Raw genomic sequence first — 24,225 nt, 5'->3', positions numbered from 1 at the left:
CTGGAAAGATGCTGTTCTATAAACTGAGAAATCAAATTGCAAACAGTGATTGATCACTCTGCTATCCTAGCAACATTGAAAATTCTACATAAGCATTAATATCATATAGATGTGATTTGTTTTGCAAGGTGCAGACATCATTTAAAATACAGTTTTACTTCAAATGAGAATATGAAAATAAAAATTTTCCCATTTCTTCTGCTTGTTCTCTGCAGCACGTTTTGCAAGAATGGGGGATTTATATAAAGTGTAAGAAAACAGTTTTCTTCATTCTGCTTTTTAAACGTATCTTGTTTATCACTGAAATGAAACAAAGCAAGCTAACATGAAGGCTGCTTAATTAAAGATAGAAATACACCTAGTTTTTATTTCACTGAGGAATTTAAATTTTAAAAAATGACAAAATTTAGTCAGGGTTTTTTTTGGCTGGAAAATCTGACAGTAATACCAATTCACGTGTCGTCACCATAAGTTTCTGCTAACAGTAATTCCAGTCTCTGGCCTGCTAATAAAGCCATGCAAAGCAGCCCTGATAGAGATGAGGAGGGGATTTCCCACAGGCAGGAGGCTGGTGGTGCCCAGCTGTGTGCCAAGGTGGGTGAGTGTTCCTGAAGGAGCTGTGGCCACCAGACCTTGCCTTCCCCACCAGTGGTGATGATGGCAGGTCACACACTGCCCACAGTGTCTTTGTGCCCAGCAGATGTGAGTGGCAGGCACTGATCTGGTAAAAGCTGGGTACAGGGTGAGTTGGATGGGGCCAGTTAGCACTTTTTTTTTTTTTTTTTTTTTTTACCATAGAAAATGCACTAGAGTGACACTTCTAGTGCTGTTTTCTAACTTTGTGGGTTTTTTTTATGGCATTTATCTGTTGCACAAATGCAGTGATAGGTAAACCCCCTTTAATTTCTGTAACTGGAAAAAACTCTGTTGCATAATTTTTCTTACTCAAGCACTGGTGCAGGAAGGCATGTAACAAAGGCACTGCCCTAGTTAAACATCGTGGGAACTATTTGTGCTAAAATTATGTCATCAGCTTTTGACGCTTACAGATTTGTTTTAAATACTCTTAAATCCATCCTTCAGTGAATATTTCTAGGCATATTATTTAGAGAAAATAATTATTATACGGATTTTAAGTACTTTAATGGAATTTCTGCAAATTTATCCATGTGAAGGGTTGCAAACTTTTGAGTCTGTCAGGAAAATGTCAGAATTTGCAAATCAGAGGCTTCTTTAAAGCCTAGTAGTTCTTAGTTCTCTTGTAAAGTCCTAGAGTATTCATGAGAATGTTACCTTAATTATTTTGTTTTGGAGACATTTTAACAAGGGTAATAATTGGGATATAATTTTGAACCCACAGTAATTTTTGAAAATAATACTTCAGTCTTCAGAGGAGGTTTGAAGGAGGTGAAAAACATACAGTTTTCTTTTTTAATACAATAAACAAACTCTTCTTTAATAGTATTCATAAAAAAGGGTAAGAACCACATTAAAGTTTTCTTCTACAGCAACTGTTTTCCATTGGCAACCTGTGTTTGAACCTCTGCTTGTTACAAATGTGTGCGTACAAATGCATATGCATAGAGAGAGAGATACAAGCATAAAGGCTTCAATATATCAGGAATGTCTGCCAATAATTTTTAATTGGCATCTTTTTTCATGCCAATTTGGTTTGTGTTTGACAGCTGATTGCCCAGATAGAAGAGACAACTCTGGAAACAGAGGGACTTCTTAGAATACCTGGAGTTGCGACAAGAGTAAAGGTAAAACACTGGGCAGTTTATTAATATCCCCCAAAATGTATGTGTGGTTGCTGAATTTGTTTTGTTTACAAATATGTAATTTATCATCCCATTGTTATGAAAATCTTCCAAAACAGAAAGCAAATTCTCTTTACAAAGCAAACTGAATTATATTAGCCAGAGAAATAATGCTTTCACTCAGTGTAGTTTTGGGGAAAGACTGGAGTTCAAGTTCGAAGGAGGCTCAAAGCTACATTTCAAATTCAGTTGTGCCAAAATCTCATTAATTCTTGGCATGAGCTTTCCAGCCTTTTGCTTTTTCCCTGAACCAGTTTAATCATCCGAACAGTTCATACACGGTCTTTCTACCCCAGGAGGAAGCTTTTCTCTGGCATTGTGAGCCTTTTTTAATAGCTAGGCTTAACCTGTGTTCCAGGGCAAGGCAGGCAGCGTGCACTGAAGAACCTCTCACATTTATTTTTATGAACAGCAATATAAGTGCTCGGCTCGCTGAGCGCAATCTTGTTAGGCACGTCTGTGCGCACCGACACTTCGCAGGGCGAGTGCCAATTACATGCAGGCTCTTCCCCAGTATTTGCCTTAATGCAGGGAGCTAAATACACAGTGTGATTCATGCCAACACTCAATGTGTTAAAAAGACGGTCTGAACCGGCCTGAAATTCTAAACAGAAAGGACCATTTAAGTGGATTCAGCTGTCCGAAGACGTCTGCCAGCCTCTGTTGTGTAGAACTCGGTCCAGCTGCTGGTTCATTAGAAATAACTAAAATAAGGGAATATTATGGAAATTGGGTTTGTTTATTTACCAGTAACTAAGATACTAATTTTTTTTTCAGTTTTCCTCCATTCTTTGTTTTCCACTTCACATCAGTTCTGCAAACTGGAGTGATTTCTTAGTGATATTGTTTATTTGTTTGTTCTTTGATTTTATTAGCTTAATACAATTTCCCAGACAGTGGATCATTCACAATTCGGCTTTCATTTATTTTTAACCTATTTGCAGGAACTACTTTTTAAAATTAAGCAATAGTTTTGTTAGCAAATATGTTTAGTTCTTTTAATTATTCTAATAGAAAATCTTTTAAAAAGCAAGGAATTTATCATACAAAGGACTGAAGTTTTCCCTTAATTTTCTTAAGCAGAAAAAAAGTATTTTCCTTATTATATAGTTTTATAGAAAGACACAGAAAAATATTTTGCTGTCCTGTCATATTTTATAGATTTTAGGGTTATTATTAAAAATGCATAGTCAAATATATTTACTTTAAAATGTAGTCATTGGAGCACTAGGACACAGTTGAAATTTCTGCCTTTGCCTCTCATAAAAAATGGTTGTATCTATATGTTTAATACTGCATTTACTGCTGTGATTTGTTCTGAATGTGGATGGAGAAGGTGATGAGTCTCAGAGGGAAAATTTACATCTCTGTTTCTAAAACTTGCTATTTTTGATGATAAGGAAATCATACCCACTTGACTTTAGACATATGAATTATGACCATTGCACATTTCAACCTCCAGTACAGTCAGGGGAGACAGAAGATCTCTCTGGAGGACAGTTGAGAATATCCAACTTTTATATCAAACTAAGAGTCCACATTTCCTTTGTAAATAGATCCGTTTTCCATTTGGCCAAAGTTAAATCTAATGAGGAGAGTACCTTAAAAATGTATCTAATATCCTCTGTTCCCTTCTTATCCAGATAAATAATTATGGCCGTATTTTTCCACAGCACATATTTTACAAAACAAGCCAGTGCCTCTGTCCTCCTTTTCTGTCCAGAATAACCGAGCTAGAAGAAGGGAGGGACCTGTGAGAGGTGTCTAGGGGGCCCTGGCCCTATACTGATGTTACTCCTCACTCTGCCAGACTAGGAAATAAATGAAGTGGGTGTGAGATCAGGACTGATATTTAGCAACGTTCCCATTTGTGCATCTGTGAAAACCCAGTAGTAGCACTGTCATGGCAGCAGGGCAGGGATATGGTAATGTCTGCTGCCAACAGTATCCCATCTTTTCCCAGCCCCAGAGTTATGACCTTCCACTGAGACTTTCACAGCTCTTTACTCTGCTGCATAACCTCATGATTTGTGGGACAGTTCGTGTCCACACAGGGCATGTTTGACACCCTGTGCTAGGCAGGGCTGTATGTGCCCAGCAGCATGGAATTCCCTGTGGATGGCAAGACATTCAGCTGTTCAGTTATACAAATCATTCCCTGTGTTTTAAAAAGAGAACCAGCCTCACCTTAGTGTATATTTTGATAAGAAGCTGTGTGTCAACACACAAAATTGCCTTATTTGTTTATGAAAATGGCCATGTATGCATTACAGCAACACCCTTGGGTAGCAGTTTCAGAATTGCTCTGTATATCAGGCAAGTCTTAATATTTAGGTGGAGGGGAAGTCATGACCCTTATGTGCTTGAGTATGATATCTGTTTCTTATTGTACATTTATTCCATATGGCTCTGACTCGGGCCCATGGGATTTTTTCCCATATGATTTGACTGCTGCCTATTAATGTGTGCTTGCTTGCAGTACTTCTGATCCCACATTTATCTGTTTTGTAGCAAAAGACCAGCAGCAGCTGGAGTTAAGTGATATTTCAGATATCCTTCCCCCTGCTTTCAAAGTGTGGAAAGTATTGCTGTGTGTATAACTCGTGACTCCCAGCAGCCAAATGTTACTGGTGCTCTCTGTATCCATTGCATTTCAGGGTCTTTGCCAAGAACTGGAAGCAAAATTTTATGAAGGGACTTTCAACTGGGAAAATGTAAAGCAACATGATGCAGCAAGTCTTTTAAAACTCTTCATCCGTGAACTGCCTCAGCCACTCCTCACTGTAGAATATCTCAAAGCTTTCCAAGATGTTCAGAGTGAGTAATGTCCTTTCTGTCTCTGATGAAAGAATTGATGCCTGTGCAGAGAAGTGCCTCTTTGCTGAGAAACAAATTGAATAACAACAATATGAGTTCTCCTGAGAGAAGATGGGCATAATTTTGCTACTGTGCAAATAACATCTTTCATGTAACAGCTATTTTTATAGCTTACACATACAATGAAAGCACATTTTCACTTCCTAATGTTTCTGATAGTAGTTAGGAGGTATACAAAGGTTATACAGAAAATGTATGTGACAGTATCAGTTTATAAATAGTGTTTGCTTCAAAAGAAAACAACAAAGATAAGCAATTCTTCAGGAAGTACAACAAATTATGATTTACATTGTTTAGGATCATTTATCCATTTTTAAGAGGAGAAGTTAGAGCAGAATAGTCAGAACTGCTGATTGTCTGTAGTCCCTTGAGATCAGCAAGGTCTTGGGAATTGTCTTCTTTGCCAACTGGTCACCAAGACAGCAAACATACTGGCTGTAACTGGAAGAGAGTGGCTTGGTGATAATGAATCCACAGTGAGAACCCACATACATTAACTCCCCAGTCAACACAGGACTGCAAGTTCTATTTCCCTGGTCTGCAGGCAGAGCAATGCCTCGTTTCTAATAGGGGCTTTCATGGAATCACAAAATATTATGGGTTGGAAGGAATCCACAAGGATTATCAAGTCCAACTTTTTGAATGGTCCATATGAGGATTAAACCATCAACTTTGGCGTTATTAGCACCGTGCTCCAACCAACCGAGCTAAACTCAGGATCAGAGAATTAACGTGGACAGGCAGACCAACAAATTTTCTTTAAAAGGGTGGGCTATGTCAAGTCTCCCAGGTCTGAGCTGCCTTTCAATGCTGTCAGGCTGGTTGGAGTAAGGGGCTGGTGCTTTGGCCTGCTACACAGTGTTGTTGATTTTGCAATACTGAGTGTCGAGTTAAAACTGGCCAGAACGCTTTCAGATGGTGCTGGCAGCAAAGAGCTCCACAAGGTTATTCCATTTTCTGGACAGTGATTGGAGCCAGGAGGAGGGTTTCTGCTTGTGCTCCTGAGCTGTCTGAAGGCTTATGTGGTTTTACTTACCCAGAAATACTCAGGTGCCAGGATCCAAACCACTTTCTATATTGAACCAAAGGAATTGCTTCAAAGCAGACATAGCACTTCATGACTCCCATTGTTTAAATCATTTGTCTTGTTGGTTACATGCAATAACATTAGGTGGCAGAGAAAAATGGCCATCTTTGTGACACTGATCAGCGTTTATCATGATACTGTGACTAAGTAGTGTGGTTAGAATTAAATATTTAAAGAACGTAATTTGGACAAATTAATTTTCCAATTTAAGTAATGTAAGCAGCTAAAATTCAATTGTTGCTTAGGTGAGCAGACAGAAACTCTTCATTTAAATAATGCATTCTGATTTTTTTGCAATTGTGTTTTTGTTTACTTTCCTAGGAAAAGATTCTCTTTTTTTTTTTAACATTGTGGCATATGGTGTTTTGAAACTGAATTTAAGCCTTACTTTTAATGTGTGTCTTTCTAAAGCAGGTAGATACATTGCTCTCACAACTCAATATTTTAAATGGTTATACAATTTGCCACTCATTTATTCAGATCCCTAATTTTTAGTATGTAGAAAGTAGTCAGCAAGGTGGTTTTTTAATTTTTGTTTGTGGTGTCTTCTGAGTTGATTCAGATGAAATGTACTTTAAATAACAATTCAGTTGGAATCCCAGCAGGATGCATGAGAACAGCCCTGTTGAATTTGAAATAGTGTGACAAAACTATGTTGTGCAGGTACCTCCTTCTTCACTTGTTTTATGTATGGCCTGATTCATTAGGAGTCTCCTGAGAAGACTTGCCAGAGCATGTCCCCTAAAGCATGACAGGAGGTTTATCACAAGTGACAAATGTGAGGAAGCTGGAGCTTTCTGCACTGCCAGAACGTAGGAGCTCTTGTAGGAGATGGAGGAGTGTAGGGATGCAGCTTGGGTGAATGATGCACCACTGAGCAATTGGTAAAAGGCAGAAGCAATGTTACTTTTCTTTAATTATAGCTTGTCTCATTTGGTACAGCACTCTCTTCTGTAGATACATGTTAAGATTCTTTGCTTGTGGTTTTATCCCTGCTGGTTTGCCATTGCAGCTGCTGTTATGTTGCTGGAGACCTGCCTTACTCAGTTACACGTGGTGTACATTCTGTGTGGGTGACTTGGGAGATCATGCAACTGTGAAGGCAGCCAGAGAAGCTGTGAAAACAGTGTTGAATATACCCTTTGATATGTTGGGGCACAGGCTCAGAAAGGGAAGAACCGTTAGCTGTTCCTTCTTGTGGCATTGCAAAATAAAGAAGGAATCACAAGGCATCCAGAAAACATTGCCAAAAGACTGCTGAGTCACACACCAACTGAATCCTAAAAGAACATTTGGAAATGAGTATCAGAAAACCAGGATCTGCCAGTCCTTTTTCATACTATGATAATTAGCCATGTGTATGTATTCAGCATTTTGCAAGGAGTTTCAACTTAGAAATCATGCTTTTTGAAGAGTATAAATAGCAATTTCAAAATGCTGGGGTCTATGTGCTTTATTGACAGATCTCCCAACGAGGAAACAGCAATTGCAAGCTTTGAATCTTTTGGTTATCCTTCTACCTGAAGCAAACAGAGACACCCTGAAGGTTAGAACTGTTAATACTATTTTCCTGCATAAATATTTTGTGTTTCTGTGAATCCACTGTAATGAATGCTGTTGTCTTTTTAACATTCTTTTTTTTCTGTTCAAAGTTAGTGCTGAAACTAGTGATTCTTTTTATTCCCCCATATTTCACATAGCTTTGGGAGAAATAAAAAACAACTTAAGGCCCTAATTCTTCCCAAATGACTTTTAAGAATGTGACTTGACATTTTTCCAGGATTGCAATAGTAATCTCCCAGTGAGTAACCTTTTCTCTTAGAAGTTTTGCTCCTTTTTTTTTTCTTTTGCATCAATCATTATTTCCAGTGCACAAAATAAACAATGTTAGAATACAGTGAATGTGAGTTTCCTTTTATGAAGTGAGTTTATCTCTTCATTTTCATTCCTCACTTTTCTCTGTGCTGTTTTTTCTACTGTCAATAAACTAGAAATTTACACTTCCTGCTACTATTTGTAGCATGTTACATGGATTCTTCCAATTTGAGCTTGCCCTTTTGTAGCAAAGCTATTAATGTTTTTTTCAGAATATGCTTACTGTTAAAGCTGATACAATCAAGAATGAATGTGGGATTTGTGTAGGATGCAGAGCATCATCTATTACAGGCAAAAAATCCTACTAGGTCTCATTGTTCAAGCAAGACTTTCTTTTTGAGTTTGTTTATTGTATGGAGTCAGTCAAGAATGTTCCTGAGTTGACCTACAGATATCTGGAACTGAATTAATTGAAAATTGCCAGTTTCTAACTGGCTGCCTGTCATTCACAATGCAGTGCTTTACTTGTGAATGCTTACCTTATAGAATTAGCCACTGCATGTTTCCATAACCATGACAGCTGGCACTATTGTGTTTCACTTTCAGTTTAACAAATGCCAACAGTAATGTCTTCACATGCATCTCTGGGATGCTGCTTATGCACCTACATAACAAAGGTTTTGAAACAAATCTTACTCTGCAGGGCTTCAAAGTCACATGAATGCTTTTGAAAATGTTACCCACGAAAACAAGATATTTTACTTCATTACCTGAAGGAAACAAAGCTTGCATTACTGTTCTGTGAATATATTCACACTTGTATTATTGATTGCTTTTAATGTGGTTTTATTAGGAATTAAGAGCTTTTACAAAAAGATATGCAACACCATGTTTCACTCTTGTGTTCATTTTCAACTCTGCACACGCTTCATTTTTCACATGCGGAGTTGAGCTGAAAGTTCTGCTCTTATTTCAGGTACTGCTTGAATTCCTCCAAAGGGTAATTGATCACCGAGACAAAAATAAGATGACGTTAAAGAATGTTGCAATGGTGATGGCCCCAAACCTTTTCACGTTTCATGGGTTTGGCTCAAAGACTATTGAACAAAGCGAGTTTGCTATGGCAGCTGGGACAGCAAATGTCATGCGCTTTATGATTCAGTACCAAAAGCTTCTCTGGACAGTAAGTGTGTTTTTAAGGCGGGGTGGAGGATGATAAATTTCAAAACAGGATATCTGAATAGAGAAGTCATGTGAAGTTACATCCATGATTTAGGAAAGGATCAGAGCGATCCAGCTGGGTTCTTGTTCTTAGGTAACTCCTATGGGAGCAAAACAAAAAAATTGTCTCTGGTCAGTTTTAATATTGTATGGTGTACAGGTGAACTCAAAAATAAATCCTCAGGGAATATGTGTATTTGGTCTATCAGTTTATATTGCTGTAGGCAATTCTTTTTGGCTTTAAGATATTAGCAGGGAACACTGTTTGAACTCATTGCCCTTTTGGGCCAAACTTAATATTATATGAAATATGTTTTGATAAAGCATGGTTTTAAGCAAAGCTCTAGCTTAGACAAACTGGTCAAGTTGAGATGTGTTGTCCATCAGCAACTTGAAACAATTTTTACCTTTGCTACATGTGAGGAAAAGAAATTATCACAATTTTACACACTAAGAGTCAAGTGAATGTTTTTGGCTGGCAAAAGTAAAAACAGTGTATGATTCCACCTCTCTTCCCCTGAGAAGTTACTGAATGGAATATTTTATCACAAATTGAGTGGTTTTAAAATTATTTCACAGTTTTATATTATTTTAATTTTTAGTAATTACTGGAAAGAAGCGCTGTTTTTGAGTTCTACCTGATAATCTGGCCATTTACAAAGTTTTGGTGTGAAAATTATGTAGTTATTCGTGCTTACTCTGTATTTATCTAGATTCCGAAGTTTATTGTTAACCAAGTGAGAAAACAAAACACTGAAAGCCAGAAGAAGGAGAAAAAGGACAAAGCTATGAAGAAACTTCTGAAAAAGATGGCATATGACCGGGAAAAGCATGAGAAACAAGAGAAGACTCCTAATGATGTAAGGAAACATACATCTGAAATACTTTATTAATAGGATCATATTTTTTAGTGAGAACGTGGATACAGCAGAGGGGATATATAAATTTTTTTAGTTGAGGATTTCAATAGATAGCAAATTTCTGTAGATTTCACAGTTTGTGGGTTACTGGCATAACACATTTAGAGGATTGTACTGGTTTTTTTTTGTTTTCACAGATTTTTCAGAATATTTCTGTTCTGAAAAATGATATCCCACAGGTTGTTTCAATCTGAGTATTTGAAATGAATATACATTAGGTCTGTATCTGTAGAGAGAGCAAGTGTGACAAGACTCAGTATTACTGAACCCACATTTAGATGTGTTGTTGCCCAGTGGGAGTCACAGCAGACCTTGTGTTCACTTCAACACTAATTATCTAGATTTCCCTATTTGGCATTTAAAAGTATTTGGAAACAAATGTGAAAAACTGATGAACTGCTTCTTGTGCAGCTATTGTCCAAGTGGCTAGTGCCAGCTTGCCCCAGTGAATATAACTCACAGTTCAGTATCTCTCCTTTAGGTAACTGGCTTCTGCCATACCCATCAGTGATGTCAAGGCATATGTTTCAGCATAACACTCTTCACACACTCTTTAAAATACAAACATCCTGTGGCAATTACAGTGTTAATTTTTCCTGTAGTTCAGAAATAGTTTAGTTGAGCTGTTCCCACTGACATGAAAACTTCAAAAATACATCTCGTGCATGTTGAAGTTGTTGATAATTTTTATAAAGGCGATTTTTTGAAACTTTTTAGCCCATACAATATAGTACCTTAATTATAAAACATTTGAAGTACATTATTCCAAAGTTAGTTTAAATTCACAGGTAATACCAAATACGTGTGTTCTGATACTATCATGAAAACGTATCAGATTTGGGTGGTGTGAGAATATCATATTTGGGTGGTGTGAAAGTACCCCCTTGTGGGTTGGAGTCACAGTGAAGATTCTGGTGAGGCAGAGTCATCTTGTGGTTGCTGGTAGAAATGCAGTGCTCTGGGCAGTCTGGTTTTCTTACAAGTGTGTGTATGTCAGACTGTTACCAAAGGAAGGGTTGTCTTATTCGTATAAAGGCATTTTTTAAGCTTTTCAGCCAAAGAAAATAGAATGTGAAGAAAGAATATGCTTTATATCCAGAATCTGCTGGTGATCTATATTTCAGTGTTCCTACCTCATTTTGTATACAGTATTTGACACATAATGTCCAAAATGAATTAATTCCCCAGGCATCACTTTGCTTTACTTTCATATCTATCTATATGAAGGAATCTTTACACAGAGTGACTTACATATGATTTTAAAATAATCTGATTAAACACTGGAATTTGTTTTTCTTGGTCTAATAAGAAAAGAATTCTTTGAATTCGATTCACTTGAGTTGATGTGATGACACTAAATGCTGCCATCCTGTGTTCAACACTGAAATAACAGCAAATACACTGAAAAAAGTAAATGCTGTTTCAAGTTAAGATATTAGATTTTTTTTTATAATTCAGTGCAAAGATATGTCTTTTTAAGCCACTGGGGAGTTAGGGCTGAGGTCTTTTAGAGTAAATTATGCCTTTCTAATCCGTTGGGGAGATAGAACTGAAGTTTCATGTAATATTCTTACTCAAATGTGAATGTAAAGTTACCATTCACTAATTTTCTTTAAGCCCTAGAATTCTGTGGAGGTTATTGTCAAAATTAAATGGTACAATTTTTTGCAAAGCCTTCATGCTTATTGCAAGCATTCAGTAATTTTGAGTTGAAAACATATTTGCAAATTGATAAGGCTTCATTGTGAATGACAATTTTATGTATTTTTCAAGTAAAAAACCTGCCTCATTGTTTATTGGTTTGTTGGTTTGGGTTTTGTTTCTCTCCAGTTTTCAATTTATACTGCTTTAATTTAAAAATGATGCGTCTTTTCTTGTGCTGTTCTTGAACTGTATTTCACTATCAGGTGGCAAGTGAGGCACCCAGACTCGTGGTGAATTTCCCACTTCAGTGAAACCCTGTTTGAAACTTTCAATATCTAATTACTTTGTGCGCTGCTGAATAAAAGCTGAGGAAAAGTTTCTAGTTTCTAATACTTGCTGTGGTACCCTATATGATTAAACATAGATGGACAGAACCTGAGTCACTGCCATATTCTCAGATCGTCGCTTATCCTTAAATAACTCAGTATCTGCATTCTTAATAGCAGCTCATTTGGATAAAATTTCATCTTAGCTCTGATGAGGCATCTCTATCAATCACATTTCCCCTTTTGAGACAGAGGTTAAAAAGCATTTGCTGCAAACTTCAGGTGAGATCTCTGTGCAGTGTTGAGAGTGGTTGATATTAGATGAGCTTCTGAGGGTTTAATTGCTTATTGGAGTACCTATACATACCTATGGCCCCAAGTTAGTGGTAGGGATTAAGTTTTTATGTTGGTGTTGGGCTAAAAAATGCTCTAGACAGGCAAAGAGAGATGCCCTCAGGACTGGAAATTTACCCACTGCCTTTAGCCACATTTATACCATCTGTCATTGTATTCCTCTCTATGGTGCAGTTGTTCCAAAAAAGGGACTTTTCATGTGAGCAGCACAACGCAATGCACTGGGCTGAGCTACTGCAGGTTATAACAACCATTGTATCCTATGGCCCTACTGTTTGTATGATCTGTTTGAATTTACACAGAGTAACCTTTCTGACTTCTGCTGGATACGTCACTCACTGCAGTGCCAGATTATTTACTAAAATAAGTTGCTAAATCATTTCTCTGTGTATGGTTTTCCAGTTTTTTGTCCCAAACTAGGTGCAGTATTTTGCAGCCCAAAGAACAACTGCTTTGCATTTCTTTCAGGCTTTGCCTTCCATATGGCAAAAACCTTTTGAAAATCAATTTTGTTCTTTGTAATGTTTGTGCCCCATACCTGCTTGGTATACTTCGTACCTTTAATAACTACGTAAAATATTCCTTCATGAGTGAAAATACTGCATAGTCACATTTCTCTCTGCACCTAGAGTGAAAAATATTTAAGTGGGTTATGAAAAATGGATTAGAAGAAACTGGGAGAGACCCACCCCAGATCCTATAGCCAGGCAGCTGCTCTTCTTTGTGATATATAGATTCCAAGTCCCCTCTGAAAAGGAAGATTGGTACCTCACAGGTGACTGCTGTGCCTGCTGCAGACTAAACGTTGTCACCAATGTATTTTCCATCAAGTAAGGATGTACTGTCTTCATTTTTTTAAATAATGCAAGTACCTAATTAAGCCAGGAGTTGCAGTGTTTTAAATCTGACCTGAGAGGGCCTGTGAGGCAGGGGAGAAAACTTGTAAACTCAGTAGCACAGGTGACCCACTCTTCAGTTTGTTGTCAATCCTCTCATAGATTTATAGCTTAATGTGCTGTGATATGTGATATTGTGACTTGGGTATTTTGTGCTGTGCAGAGAATAAGTCCTTCTGTCATTCAGCCAGGTTTTCATTCCCACCAACTTGCACGTAGTAGGGGCTAGGGGTTGCTCAGGTTCTGTTCTCTTTAGTTTGGCAGCATGAACATATTGTGCAGCTGAGCATGATTTCTCCTGGAAATGCAGGTGGTGCAAGTGGCAAAATGCATTAATTAGCTGAGCTAATTATGATTCTCTGTGAATAAACAAAGTAATTATTCTGTTTGATCCGTGACCGTAATGGTAGAGCTCTATGGCCATATCTTGTTCTTTCTCTCATATACTCAAAGCAGACTGCTTTTTAAATAATTTATCATATGCCTGCTGTGTAGCAAAAAAAAGTTATCCAGCTGAAAGTTGGAGAAACTCCACTAAAATCTACTGAAACAAAATGATAAAGAACTGTATACAAAAATGAAAGCTAGTTTAAATTTACCAATTTGAATTTATGGAAGACCAGTTAGGGACATCTATAAATAATAATTTCATCTTTAAAAATGTAATTTCTTTTTGTCATGGTCCTAAGAGTTTGGAAAGAGGCAAAAAAATTCCAAGCAAGATTTACTACCTAGCAGATGGCTACAGACATTGTTTCTATCAGTGGAGGCCTTAAAGAACAGATCTGGCAAATTTAGAGATAAATTTAAGAGAAATCTCATAGAGATCTCTTGCAATCTTTGATTCACAAGTACTACATAGCAAATTCTCAGTATGATGATTCTTACTGCTTTAGACAGAAATAGTTACAATGTCTAGTATTTTTAAATCAATAAATAATAAGACTGGACACAAAAGGACTGTTTGGTTAAAATTGCTTATCATAACTCATCATTTGTATAGTAATGAGCCTTCAGCTTTCTCAGGAAGCTGTTCTGATTCTGCTCACGTCTGTTCTTGTTCTATACTTGTTTAACTCTGATGTTTTCAGTAAAGCCATTCTAGATTCACAGGTGCCCAGATTTATTAATTAATTATGGAATTAAAATTTAATAGGATCGTGATAATGTAATAGGAATAGAAAAAATTTCCAGGAACAGAAATTAGGACCTTATTCACAAATAAATTATGCCTTTTGTAACTTCAAATGTCACCTACATGCAAGTTGAACACAAAAGCTGTCCTTTGTCCTCCTCCTCTGTAGCTAATATGCTTGATATTCATCATCAAGGACTTGTGGGTTAAAATAAAATACAAATCTGTTATGTAGTCAGACTATTATATAGGGCATATTGGCTAGCTGAATATATTCTGGGCAATAAGAAAAAGGCAGCGAAACCTGCAGTAGTGAATATCTGTTTTCAAAAAAATGAAATTTACAAAAAGGACAGAAGAATCCTTTAAAGTAGACTGATCCATGAGTACTTTGTGGTTTCTTTTTGGCAGGAAGTTCAGATTAAATGAAATTAGATGGGTTTCTTGCAGAAGTTTTAGCAAAGGGTCGGTGCAGGGGCATTGCCTGGTCTTCATGCCTGCAGCAAGAATTTTCCATATCAGTGTCACATGCTTCTTATCATACCAAAGTGTGTTCTTGATATAGCATAATTGTTATTGTTATTCTTAACATCTTTGAAAAATAATTAAACACTACTGTTCCTTTGTTCTGAAGTTCTCCCTGTTGTTAAAAAGAGCTTTGAAGGTCGGTTGTAATTTACTGAGCTGCTGTGTAGTTACCGTATGTTTGTAGTGCAGTGCAGTAGATAGTGAAGTGCAGAGCACTCTACTTTCTTACTTATTCCATACTGTATTTTGAGAAGCTCATCAAAGCCAGCTGCTAGCAGCTTTGTTCCACCACTCTTATTGCTTTGCAGACTGATGTTCCTCAGGGAGTGATACGGGTGCAAGCGCCTCATCTTTCCAAAGTTTCCATGGCAATACAGCTGACAGAAGAACTGAAAGCCGGTGATATAGTAGCCAGGTTTCTCAGCCAGAAAAGGTATAAACACATCTTTGTTTTGTTATCATGTTGGGAGAAGTGTCTCTTCATTTATTATATCAAGAAAAAAGTTTTAAAATACTCAGCATCCGGGTCAGTTCATGAACTTTTTGAATTTAGCCATCAAAATGCATGCTTGAGGAATTAATGCTTTTAAATGTCATTAAAGCTCAGGAAGCCTTCAGGAATACATGAGTGCTGCTAGTGAAAAATTAATTGCTGTTTAATCTGATGAGTCAGGAATATTTCTGTAATTTTGTGGGGACAAGTCAGAAGGGAACTCCAAGAAAATAGAGGAATGAGGAAAGAAGAAAGAAAATATTTTTTAAAGTAATGCATTGAAATATAACGGCATAATAGGTATTGGAGTATAATGATGTGTGAATGTCATGCACTTAAAATGATTTAAAACAAAAGCTGCATTTTAGTAATTCAAATCCATTTAGAAAGGGAGAAATTTTAATCAATTTTCTGGAAAAAAATAAAATTAACACACATGTTCATCATATCTAACTATTCCGCAAAAGCAATCATATGGTACACTAGTTGAGATTAAGAAGCTGCTTTTTCCTAAATGCTGTTTTTAGAGTTTTACACCATTGTCAGAAAGTTGTTTTCTGGCTGAGCTTTAGCATATATTATTCAATTAAGCAGTGAGAATAATAGAATCCCTTTGCAATACAGGGACTTTATTGTTCCACTGTCTGTTTTTCACTTCTTTTAGTTGTTGTACAATTAAATCCAGCAAGAGTGTGGTTTCTCCCACCCAACCATAAGGCTTTTTCTGAAATATGGTGTATTTGAGGGAAATACTTATTTTTGCAGCAGCAGTAAAAAAAAATCAGAGGGTAAATATCAAGCTACTTGGTAATAATAGTGAAATTATTTCCTGAAACCTGCAGTTTCTTCGTATTTTTCTTACTTTACCTTTTCCAGTGTATTGCTCACTTTTAGGGCTGTTCATTTGCACTAGCATGTAAGAGTATTCTTGTTCACTGATTGTGTCAGTAAGCAAACACACACAGGATTTGTGATGGGTGCATTGATGGCCTTAATTATCATGACTTCTCCCAGATGTGTGTAGGGGGCTGATCCACAATAATATCATCATTCATTGTTTTCTGTTCCCCACAGTGGAAATGTCCAAACACTCAAGAAAGAAGAGGTCTTTCTTTATGAAATAGGAGGAAATATTGGTAAGAATGGCTTCTGAACAACTTCTTTTGCAAGGATAGGATTCCTTGGCACATTGTCCATGGGCTTCACTGTGGTTGCATTTTTATTCATGTCCCTCATCTCCCTGACACTAAGGCAGACAGCTGACCTTGTGGAGAAGGCAGCAGAGATGTTGGTGTCATATTAGTAGTATCTTATTATCTGTCCCAGAGGAAGTTGGCAGCTGTAACATGTTCCTCATATGTATGTACAGTGAATAAACACAGAAAGTTGGATACAAAGGTACTTGAAGTTCATCTTATTAATCTCTTTGTATTGAGGCATAATAAATGAATTTAGAGTTCTTCATGTTTTGCATTTGAGTGTCACTTGCTGGTTCTTTTGGGGGGAGGAAAATGTTCAGCCAGAAAGATGACCATGTGATAAAATTTTCCAGCAGTTAGTCTTTCCTGCTCTGCTTACTCCAGACCTTTTTGATTAAAATAAATAGCAGATCAGCAAAGCTAGTGCCAAGGATCATTTTGAACAATTCTAAAGTTTTGTTCCATTAATGCAAGAGTATTTTTGTATTAGAAATAAGTTCCTGATCACAGCATTTTTCATATGCTCAGGTAAACAAAAGGAGAACTAGAAAGCAGTAGTAGATTGGAATTACATTTCCTTTTTTCCTTAACTGTGAGCTATTAAAATTACTTGGCATGATAAAATTATACGCAGTACTTCTTTCCTTTGCAAGTTTCAATTCCATATGTAAATTGCTACTTCTAGTATTCTTCTTTCATTCTAATCACTATTATAAATCCATTTTTGGGCACGTTTTTCTAAACCAAAAGACTTAATTAGAAATAGCACTTACCTATGTTTCCTGCAACAGGTATATTTTAGTGTTTTTACTAAGTCTCTTAAATAAGTTACCAAGATAGTTGGGAGCCAGATGAATGTATTGTATATTCTCTTGCAAATCCAGTATCTACACACATTTCCTATGCTTATTAATGCAGGTTGCAATCATAGACATAAGACTTTTTTAAAGGAGAGGAATATCTTGTTTATTCTACAGAGGTGTAATCATTGCAGGAAAAAAGGTTTTGTAACAGAATTCCAATGAAACTGGAACAACTTACTGTTACGTCAAACATGTGACAGAAATTGTATTTCTCTTGGAGAAAGTGCAGATTTGTTTTGTTTTGTTGTGACTTAGGTTAGAAAGCTTAGATATTTTCTCTGTCTGAATGGTTTACTTCCAGAGAATTTAAACTTAAATCGGTCCTTACTAGTCTTTATTTACTAGTCAGTTGAGGTAAGAGAAACTCCTTGCAATGTTCCACCTGTGTTTTCCTCCCATGTCAGGAGTGCAAATGCTGGAAATGCCTGTCTGGCATGAGCCACCCACCCAAACCAATTGCATAACAGAGTAGAAGAGGAGCTGTGATGAAGAGCTGCAAATGCATGAGATGATGCTTTGCCTGTAGGGGAATGGGAAGAATGTGCAGATCTTGATGGATCAGCATATGCTATTTTCATCATAGCTTCTAGACATAAATTAATTGCCTGTAGTGCACCAAGAGCAGTGTACTACTTTCCCCTTCTAGGACAGCAACTGCTACAAGTGGTAAGCAGAACAGCTGATTTAAGAGGAGGAGGGTAGAGAGTAACACCACCATAGCAAGGAAAAACTTTGTGCAAACTTAGCTTTTAAAAAGGAGGAAATAACCTGAAATTTTAATGGGCTTCTATGCAGATGTGAATGTAGTTTTTGGATAACATCATGAGAGGATCAGGACATTGCTCCATTTTTATTTGCAGAGGGGAGTTCCCATCTGCATGGTCTGTGTGAAGAACCTGACCTAGAATGTGTCACAGAGGTAGAACAGCCCCTTCTCTCATGCTTCTTGCTCTCATCCCCTTCTTCCTCAAGGCAGAGAGGAAGGGTAGGAGCACCTCCAACTTTTATGTGCATTGTACTTTTTTAAACTCCCCAGAGAGACACTGAAAATGTACATGGAGTAAAACAGTAACAGGAACTTTGGAAGTTGTTTCCTTTCTCTTTTGGTACTGAAGTAACCAATGTCTTTTCTGTTTCTAGGAGAACGCTGCCTTGATGATGATACCTACATGAAGGACCTGTACCAGCTCAACCCAAATGCTGAGTGGGTTATAAAACCCAAGCATAGCTAAGATCACAACTAATGGCAGAACCTCCAACCTGTGGACTTAGTTGTACAGCTGAATGTTTCAAAAGGATAGTGTGTCCTTTCAACATTCAACCATTATGTATATTAATAGAACTTTATCCAGGTTAAAAAAAACAAGTGATGGTGACCCAACAATTATAACCAGTAAACTTTCAGTTTTACTTGCAGCAAAATTTTGGAGATAGCACAGTTTTGCCACTCATGTTTGAAAAGAGCATAAGTATCTTATATATTTTATATATAAGTACCTTAAATATTTTAATGGCACTAAACTACCTCCCATCTGGTAGGTCTTGTTTAAGAAGAATTTATTTTTCAAACAGGTGTTTAAACTCTTTATGTTAGAGACCTGCAATCTGTTTGTGTAGCATTTTGTGTTCATATAGGTCTTTTCAGTGCTAGTACAATAGAGAACCAAATCCTGATCAGCACTTCTGAATGGTACAGTATTAAAAATACCTAACCCAGTCATATGAATTTCCCAGATAGGTGTGAATTTCACAAGAAAAAACTGCAATGCAATGTATTTTGTCTTTGGAAGTCCTAATTTAAAGTTTGATGAAAACTATTTAAAAACAACTGTGAAAATGCTTTCTATGCAGCTTTTTTGCTAGCTCTTTTAAGTAATTTTATTTTTACTCCAGTTGATTGTGCTCTTGAGATTATTACCAAAAAAAAGGAAAGAAAAAACAAAGAAAGGATCATGTGACAAGGCGAGACTTTTTAAAGCTCGCTACTCTTAGCATTGTCCTTTCTGGCATATTGTCATGCACTAGAAAAATCTTTTAGGTTTTTCAGCAGTGATATGCAGCCATGTTACATACACTGATTTCAGGATTTTTGGGCATCTGATAGATTGAGTTTTGTGAACTGCCAAAACTTTTCTATTACTAGCATAATAAAAACTTTCAGGAAAAATAAAATAACTGTGGAAATAAACTGTAGTCTAAATTTCACAGGTTGCAAACCACTAAACTTTTCACTCAAAAACTGTAAGGTTTTACTGTGGGTGTTACCTACCATCAGCTATATATCTGGTCTATCCTGGACGAGGCTAGAAATCAAGTTCTGATTTCCTTGATGCTGATAGATGCTGTCTAAACTACTTTGAAAATTAGTGATCCAACAGAGAACTGTTGTAAATGCATCCCATTTTAGGAGAGGACTGAAAGCTCCCCATGGAATTCACTGATAATGAATTATAGACTGAGGAGGCTTGTGAGAAAGAGCCCCAGTCCCACAGCAACACTTTGGGCTCACTAGCTTGTGTACCACTTCACAATTTATTTGTAGACTAGCTCAGCTGTGCTAGAATGCTTACACCTGCGTGCTGACTACCTGAAGTAACTACTGTGAAATTGTATCCTTGGAATTAAATACTTTCTTTCAATGCACACTGAGATTTATATCGACCTCATAGGGAGTATTCTACATACAATCAAGGACTGAATTACATTTTTTTTTACATGATCAAAGCTGATTAAAGGAATTAAGGACCTTTCTGCTGAGCTTTGGACATGGGCCCTTTGTTGACAAAGTAACCACTGGAACTCTCCCTTTTATATACAAGCAGTGAACTAGAACTTTGAAAGGTCATAGAAAAATTAGACATCTACTGATTAGTTATCCACAGCATATGAACAATTTTGGGGCCGCGTGTATTTATTATTTCTTGAAGTCAAAGGCTGTCTTCATATGAAGAAGAAGCACTGCACTGGTTGGTTCTGAAAAGCAGGATGAGTAAAAGAGGAAATTGTTCTAATGTGACTACTGCCCTCAACGCTCCATCTAGTTGGGTATTCCCACGTGGTATAGCACTGTGCCACTATGGGCAAATCCCCTAAGACAGATTACTTTTGTCTGTAGAACAAACTCCCTCTTCAAATGTAAGGAATACAGTAGCAAAACTATACAATGCTTAGGTAAACATTTATGTACCTAATGTAATACAAAAATGATGTGTTTTCATAATGCATTATAGTTCTGTAAAGATTACTTGTTACTGGAACTCTAGGTGTTATTTTAATCAGGAGCAAAGTGTGAATGATAGGAACAGCTGTTCCTAACAGTTTCAGTATAAAATTGCAACCAACCTGTGGTTATGATCTCTTAAATAACTGTTTTTGGTTTAGTGCCATTGTTTTGTTTTTGGTTTTTGTTTTTTTTTTAATTTAAAAAAGTTCTTTTTTAATTAAATGTTTTTTTCTGACTTCTTTTCTCATTCAAATTCTTATATTTGTGCATAAAACATACCCAAATGACACTAAGCAATGACTATTTTGTGATTTCACACTTTACATCTTTGTAGAGAGCTTGTAGTATTGTGTACAATGAGAAATCAGTAAGTTAAAGTCCTGCAAAATGAATGCCTGCTGGAAAGAGAAATAACTGGTTAGAAGTTTAGATCTTTGCTGCAATTGCAGTACACCTTTGCTAAATCTGTGATATAACAATTACTGGGCACATTCAAAGAAACAGGTGACTTCTCAGTGCTCATTGAAAATACTGGCTCTTAATTCCTCATAATTAAGTAATTAAATTAGGGCACAAGTGGGAAGTCCAAAACACATTCAGGTAAGCTGATAAGAACCTTTTATAATTAAAAAGACAATGCTGCATTAGTTGTTTGTTTGGGGTGATTTGGCAGGCCACAATTGTTTGACTGTTGACTTGGGAAACACGTGTGCAGGAATGTTTTCATCCAGCTGACATTGCTGTGTGCTGTCCTGTGCAGGCAGAGCAGCAGAGACTGGGGAGAGGAAGGAGTGGAGAAGCAGGTGATGGTCCCTCTTACTCTGCCTGGATGTTGTGGAGTATGTAAGGATGGTTTTATGCTCACAAACCCTCTGGTGAAGGAGGGGAAAGGTCCCCAGTGCCTGTAGGAGGTGTAAACACCTTTCTTGCTCTGCCTGTTCTTCAAAGACTGCAGAGTTTTCACTCATTTTCTTTAACCTCCTGCTCTTCCCCACCTTGTGCAAAGCACGTGCACCATCCCTGGATATCCATGGGTGCCAGGAGGAAAGGTGTCATCATCCCAACCCACTGCTCCTTGTGAGCAGCAGTGAGAAAGGTTTATATCACTTTGCAAGCAGCATCTCTGAGCATTCCACTGAGGTTTCAGTAGGGAGCAGGAAGATGAGTGGGCATGGATGTGATGAAAATACTGGGTGAATTTCTGTCAGGCTTTTCACTGAGCAGTGGCATGACTAAGATGAATGCAAGAATAAGGAGATGCACTCTTTGACAGTGAGCACCAACAAAGAAGGAAATGTTTGAGAAAGGCCAGCTTGAAACTTTTCCCAGCCCATTATTTCTTTGTCAGACATTCTTAAAAGCAATGTAACTCTCCAATAAAACACACTCTCTTCCTGAGTACTGAGTTAAATTGCAGCAGCAAGCTACTTGGCAAAAAATTGCTGAAGAAATTATTTCCATGGTACCACACTTAAATGCATCTTAGGATTAGTTCTCTGCTGTGCTTCTATCTTTAAAAGGTTGCAGCCATTCAAAAAGTATAAAATGTGTGTGTGATAATCTTACAGCCATATTTATAATATTTATTTTTTTTTATGTAGAGCAATGCTTTAAAGATATTTATACCACTGTTTGTGTTTGCACACAAACCACATCTGAGGTAGGTAAGTACCTATCATCCCCATTTAGCAGATGGGAAGAGTGTTCATAAATGGCTAGCTTCTGGCTAGAAGGGGTGAAATTAATCTGATTTGTAGAAACCAAATAATGATTCTCCAGCAATTGCTTTAAAAGTCTGCTATATTGCCAGGAACAGTAGTATAGCAATCACACATATGGCTTCAGGGGATTCTTTTAATAAATACAGTGCTGTAATTTTTAGCCTGGCTTCCAAAGGAAATTTATCTGGGGTAATCTTGCTACCTTGTATGTGTGTTCCCCTAATTACTTTTTAGTCTGTTGGCAGACTTTAGTAATTTTTGGCACCTGCAGTGGGAGGGAAGGCGTGTGTCAAAAAATAATTAAGCTTCTATGAGCTTCATAAAACTAGGTAGTAGGAGTCCTTTGTTGAATGGGGAGATGACAGCATAAGTTCCACTTTTATTTAGAAGTGAGAGAAACCATACACATGCCCTGGCCATGGAGGAAGGCTGTGCTTGGGGCTCACAGCCAGCCAGTGGGACTTGGCATCAGGTCTTTGGAGGCCTGAGAAAGCACTTGCTTGTGGTGCTGCCTGCTTTCTGAATCTTTTTTGTTGACTTGATGTTGACTTGATTGTTGCTGAAGCTGCAGTTGTTCTCCTGGGCTGGCTTTGGGTGCAGCCTCTGCAGCTCCTGGTTAGTACAGCTCATGCCCATACCCTCCCTATGGACTGAGCACCTTTCCAGCCTGAGCTGGACCCACAGGAGTTGGGTAGAAATACCTCTCCTCTCTCTGCTTTTAGGGCTTTTGGGAATTCCCTTGACCCGGGGAATGATCAGATCTAAAACTGGGCAGTATCAAAGGACAGCCTTCACTTGCGGGTTTTAAACCATCGTGGGAATACAACTTGCCGTTCATGAATCATAGGAAGTGGTGGTGGTTCAAAAGCCCCGCAGATATTATTACTGCTTGATAGTCCGTTCTGGGATGACTGAAAGGATCCCTCCTTCTCCCTCTGGCCCTGTAAAACCAATAAGTAATGCTTATTTGCATTGAGAGCCGCAATCTGTATTTCACCTATGGAATGAGCTTTGCCCTCTGTGTTAGCATTGCGCCTCAGTAATGGGGTTACTCTTGAAAACAAATTGTCCTGGTTCCCGCGGGCAATCTGCTCCCGTGCTGTGCCGCTGGATCAGTCCTGCAGGGCAGGGCAGCCGGCTCTGTGCATCTTTCCCATGGGATTCCCTGTGCCTTCCGGGCGGTGACACCGCCGCCGGTTGTGCCTTTGCCGTCCGCTGTCATTCACCGCCTGCGGGGACAAGCGGAGGCTCATTCCCACAGCACTCGCTTCTCCGTTCCGTGTGCGAGGGCCGCTCTCGGGGACAGAAATCCCTGGGAGCTGCCGGGGGCGGCTGTCGCTCGGTGTCCGGGCCCGTCCCGCCGCGCTTTATCCGTGTTTCCCTTCCCGGGGCAGGGAGCGCTGCGCTCTGCGCGGAGCTGACAGCGGGAGCGCCGCTTGTCCTCAGGCACCAGAACAGGAGCGAGAGCGACCGTACTGTGGGAACTCTCCACAACCCGGGGGGAATACAGAACAAACCGTTCCGTGCAATATTCAAACCCACACCTTAGTGCGATACAACGCCGTACCCGCGCTCCGGCCGGCCAGGAAAGCTGTGCTTGGAGCTCGCAGCCGGCGGGATTTTGGCGTTTGGAGGTTCCGTCTGGGGAAGTGGTCGCCTTGTGTGCCTGTCTGCTTTCATGCCATCCATCCTGGCGGCTGCACCACGTCATGTATTTTGTTTAATGAATTTTTCTCATGTCTGGTGGCGGTGATGCAGTACATAACTCGTGTACCTGAGATGGTGCCTCGGGCTGGGACAACTTGGATGTCCAGTTCTCTGGACACAGTTAAACTGAGAGTAGACAAAGCTTTGCACAGCAGTAAATCACAGGCTTGAGTGTATTATGAGAGATCCCTTGCTGGTTATCAAGGTGAACACACTCCAAATGATCCAGAATAAATGAAGGAACACATAATTTCTTGGAAACATCTAAGGTCCCAATCCCTGAGCTGTGTTGGATTGGAAATTGAAAACTTGTTTCTTGCTTATTCACTTTTTCCCCTGGTCTCAGAAGAATTTTTTGGTTTAAATCTTGCAGCCTTCTAATTTTTGGCTTAGTTA

At 38.2% G+C, this 24,225-nt stretch overlaps 1 protein-coding gene across 3 annotated transcripts in view; it reads left to right on the top strand.

Annotated features, from left to right (window-relative positions):
- ARHGAP18 (Rho GTPase activating protein 18) overlaps positions 1-20,765 on the top strand; it is a 66,479-nt gene extending 45,714 nt beyond the window's left edge. For 2 of the 3 annotated variants that reach the window (XM_056488091.1, XM_056488092.1), the window contains exons 8-15: positions 1,686-1,763; positions 4,478-4,637; positions 7,248-7,330; positions 8,576-8,782; positions 9,534-9,680; positions 14,932-15,056; positions 16,191-16,252; positions 18,319-20,761. In XM_056488091.1, the coding sequence (XP_056344066.1) occupies positions 1,686-1,763; positions 4,478-4,637; positions 7,248-7,330; positions 8,576-8,782; positions 9,534-9,680; positions 14,932-15,056; positions 16,191-16,252; positions 18,319-18,410 (954 nt within the window). In that variant the 3' untranslated portion in view covers positions 18,411-20,761. Of the gene's footprint in view, positions 1-1,685; positions 1,764-4,477; positions 4,638-7,247; positions 7,331-8,575; positions 8,783-9,533; positions 9,681-14,931; positions 15,057-16,190; positions 16,253-18,318 lie in introns of all 3 variants that reach the window. The other variant, XM_056488090.1, reaches the window with a different exon arrangement.
- The last annotated feature ends 3,460 nt before the right edge of the window (positions 20,766-24,225 follow it).

Source organism: Oenanthe melanoleuca, chromosome 3 (assembly GCF_029582105.1).
Source record: "Oenanthe melanoleuca isolate GR-GAL-2019-014 chromosome 3, OMel1.0, whole genome shotgun sequence".
Taxonomy (NCBI): Eukaryota; Metazoa; Chordata; class Aves; order Passeriformes; family Muscicapidae; genus Oenanthe; species Oenanthe melanoleuca.
This window is presented reverse-complemented; position numbering and strand designations above follow the sequence as displayed.